The following is a 3,963-nucleotide window of genomic DNA, read 5'->3' as shown; positions in this document are numbered from 1 at the left end:
CATGGCTGCCAGCAGTGATCTGGAGCTCTTCATACTAAAGATCAAGTGAATTAGATGTGACAGAGCGCACCACGGCTCACGCACACAAATATAGGAGAAGACACTATAGGATGGAAATATAGGACACACAATATAGGATGGAAATATAGGCACACAATATAGGATGGAAAAACAAGACACTTCGAGAAAGCTGGCCAGGCATTCAGCCTATTCACCTTGCTCTGGTACAGCGCCTCAGCCTCCGCCTTGCTCTTCTGGGCGATGTCCTCATACTGGGCACGGACCTCAGCGATAATGCTGTCCAGGTCCAGGTGCCGGTTGTTGTCCATGGACAGGATGACATTAGTGTCACTGATGTGTGTCTGCAACTGAGACAGCTCCTGCAGAGTATAATAGTTGAGTGACTCTTACAGTGGCAAGACAATAAACAACTTAGACAGAGGAAGGGTCAAGAAGTGGAAGATATATCTCTATTCTTCTGGGTAGCAGTTGGTTCGGGCTTGAAGGCTCTCCATTTGGGTAAACTTGGTTGAAATTAGAGGACTTACCTCTTGGTAGAGTATTCTGAGGAACTCAATTTCCTGACGCAAGTTGTCAACTTTGGCCTGCAGGTCCACCTTGGTTATATAAGCAGCATCCACGTCCTAGAGGAACAATGGGCATCATGAAGTCAAATTTTTTCCAGGGCAAATCCCTCTTGTCAGCTGACAGGGGGTTTTCCAAGTAGAAGAGGTGTTGGGGTCTACTCTACACCTTTATCCTGCAGGTGGATCACAATCCTTGGATTGCCCCACTCCTTGGTATCACAGTCACAAGGGAGGGTGCCTGATTTGCTGAGAACCTGCCTCCCCACTTACTACATGAAGTGCTGAGATATCTGGAGAGGCAAGTGCCTGGGCAGTCCAGGTCCATCATAATGTGGGGGGAAACCTCTACCGCAGATATTCATCAGGCCTGCTCCCTGGTTCTCCTCACCGTGACTTTGTTCTGTTTAGTAATTGGAGACCCTCTTCTCCTATTTATTTCAGATGTGAGGTCCATCCTACAGAATTTGCTCACCTTCTTGATGGTGACAAATTCATTCTCTGCATTTGTCCGCTTGTTGATCTCTTCCTCGTACCTGCAAGGAAATCAGAAGTGATTCAGAGATTCAGAGAAAATGAGGCCTGAAGTTCAGCTCTCTAGACTAAAATTGGTGTTGCCTGTCATTGCTTTCCTGTTTCCAGCCTGGGACATGTCAGCCACCCCTTTCTTCTGAGCAATAGAGCCACTAAACTATTCCCAGCTTCTGAGAAGATGAAGATGTCTGAAAATGCCAAATCGATTTGCCTCTAACCTAAGAAAACACATTGTCACATACAGTGCCTAGTCTTAGCTTGCCACTTTCTGGAAATATTTTAGAATTAAAATCAAGAACTGCCTGGGCAGCTTTCCTTACTTGTTCCGGTAATCTTCCACCAGGTCTTGCATGTTCTTCAGTTCTGAATCCATCCGAGATTGGTCACTCTTCAGCTGGTCCACTTGCCGTCTAAGACTGCTGATATACGCCTCAAAAATGGGTTCTAGGCTCTGGGTTCTCGTAGGGGTGTCCACCTGCTGCAGCAGCTCCCATTTTGTCTGCAGCACCTGGTTCTGCTGCTCCAGGAACCGCACCTGAGAACACAAGAGCCCATCACCCACCGGAGCAGAAACGGAGTCCACTGAGTGCCAAGGGCTCACACACAGGAGGCCCGTGCCTCATTTGGAAAAGAACTCCAATTCTTGCTCTCTTGGCCATGACAAACAGAGAAATAGGAAGAAGATGATCAAGTTAGCATCATCCTCATAACAAAACCCAACTCGCTGTTAACTCAGAGACGCTTTGATTTCTCTGAGAACAGTCACTGTCATACTATTTCAGCCGGAACTTCAGAAGGGATCAGCTACACGAATATCAAAGAGCAAAGCACATAGAAAATTACTGAAATTACACTTTGAAATAGATTCATGATACTTCAGAGATTTGCCTTCCAATTTTTTTTTGGTAGATTACCATGAAAATTGGTTTGCATTCCCTAAGCATACACACAGTTCAAAAGTATGTTGGGAAAATCCTAAGTTGAATTCCAAGTTGATGGTGGATAACCTTGAGTTGATAGTACTGATGACCTAGCAAAAAAATAAAAAGTGGTTTACATGTTTTTCCAGAGCAGATACTCGGAAACATGAGTAGAAAAAGATCCCTGCCCTGATCTAGTCCCAACGTAGAAGTCTCAGAGGGGAGAGCTCTCCTCCTGACAGCGAAAGGTTCTCTAGCACTGCCACAATGTCCCGTGCATCTGTGCACATCCCGCTCCCTTTTACGGTTAGGAAGACCTCTCCAGGGTCCTCATTTGCACCCTAAAAGGTTGATTTATCCCATTTCTATTATCTTCATTCAACATATCTGAGTCCCAATTCACCTCAAGGGCGGAATAAAAAATCACTTCTAGGTGATGTCAAATTGACCACGTTTATGTAGACAGCAGACCCCTTTGACCAAGAGAAAGTTTAGTTATTAGCATCATTCACAAGCACACTTCTAATGTATCTCCTTGAAGACAATTCCACAAAATATCCTTTTAGTCATTCAGACACTGAACTGAAACTCAAGGCTCAAACCCACACATGTCTTGGCTGCACTGATCTCAAATGAACCAGGAGCAGCTCTCCCAGGGCAGTGAGCAGACCAACTCACCTTGTCAATAAAGGAGGCAAATTGGTTGTTGAGGGTCTTAATTTGCTCCCTTTCTTGAGACTTTACTCTTTGGATCTCAGGATCAATCTCCACATTGAGTGGTTGCAGAAGGCTCTGATTGATGGTGACTTCCTGTATGCCACCAGGGGGGCAGACAGGCCCAAAACCACCCCGAAAACCACCTCCACCAAAACCACCTCCACTGCCAAAGCCACCCCCAAAACCGCCACTGCCAAAACCACCCCCAAAGCCACCAACCCCAAAGCCACCACCCCCAAAGCCACCACCACCATAGCCACCAACCCCAAAGCCACCACCGCCATAACCACCACCAAAACCACAACGTCCACCTCCTCTAGCCACACTTATGGAGATGCTCTTATTGCCACCGAGGTTAACAAGACTCCGACTTCCAAAACCACCGCCAGCACAGCCAGCACCATATCTTCCCCCTGAAAATCCCCCACCACCTCCCCCACCACGGCACACAGAGCTGCTAGTGGTCCTGCGCTGGAAGCTGACCACCCCAGCAGAGCCAGAGCTGAAGCCCCCTCCAATCCGGCGGCCAGACCTGGAACTAAAGTTTCGGCTCATGTTGACTTAGAGAGAGTAGAAGCAGAGTCGAGGAAGGGCAGGAGCTCGCACTCCTCTACCCCAAGCACAGAGACTTCGCCTTATATACAGGGAGCAAATTGGGCTTGGTCCTCGAGTCAGCGGGATGCAGCGCCTCTCAAGGGTTTGGCTTGCCTGCAGCCATACAAGATTTTTACGAGCCTCAACAATACGGTAAACACTACACACCTAGCTCCCAGGATGCCTCTCCAAGTTGCTGTGCATGCAAGATCGCTCATGTGGCAATCATTTTATCAGGCAAAATCTCTCTTCAATTGCTTGGGACTTTGGGAAAATAGGACCCCTGGTGTTTCTTGGCAGGATTTCATAACCTCCTGTCACAAAGATATGTACTTTTCCATCCTTGCCTTGCCCTGGTAAGCTGCTCAGCACGTTCTCTCCTCAGGCACAGCAGCTGCCATTCTCCACCCTCGAATCTCAGAACGGAGCTCTCCTGCCTGTTTCTGAGATCTTCCCTCCTCACCTCAGAGCTCACCAAGTTAGATCTCCTGATAGAGAGTAAACGCTTTAATAAGTGAAAACTTAAAGGAAGTTATTTTATTAAATGTAAGCTTCCTAAGTGTACTGCCTTAATATGAGAAGGGGAGAAGCTAGTGTCGGACAGGATGGACGGG

At 47.3% G+C, this 3,963-nt stretch overlaps 1 protein-coding gene across 1 annotated transcript in view; it reads right to left on the bottom strand.

The window, feature by feature from the left end:
• The window catches only part of LOC124225722 (keratin, type II cytoskeletal 1-like), a 59,031-nt gene extending 55,659 nt beyond the window's left edge, over positions 1-3,372 (bottom strand). The window contains exons 1-6 of the mRNA XM_046638358.1: positions 2,717-3,372; positions 1,439-1,653; positions 1,060-1,120; positions 549-644; positions 216-380; positions 2-34 (exon numbers count right to left, since the gene is read on the bottom strand). Of these exons, the coding sequence (XP_046494314.1) occupies positions 2-34; positions 216-380; positions 549-644; positions 1,060-1,120; positions 1,439-1,653; positions 2,717-3,310 (1,164 nt within the window). The 5' untranslated portion in view covers positions 3,311-3,372. The remainder of the gene's footprint in view (position 1; positions 35-215; positions 381-548; positions 645-1,059; positions 1,121-1,438; positions 1,654-2,716) is intronic.
• Between the last annotated feature and the right edge of the window lie 591 nt (positions 3,373-3,963).

Source organism: Equus quagga, chromosome 1 (genome assembly GCF_021613505.1).
Source record: "Equus quagga isolate Etosha38 chromosome 1, UCLA_HA_Equagga_1.0, whole genome shotgun sequence".
In the NCBI taxonomy this organism is placed as follows: Eukaryota; Metazoa; Chordata; class Mammalia; order Perissodactyla; family Equidae; genus Equus; species Equus quagga.
The sequence above is the reverse complement of the archived record's forward strand: the minus strand, read 5'-3'. Positions and strand labels throughout refer to the sequence as shown.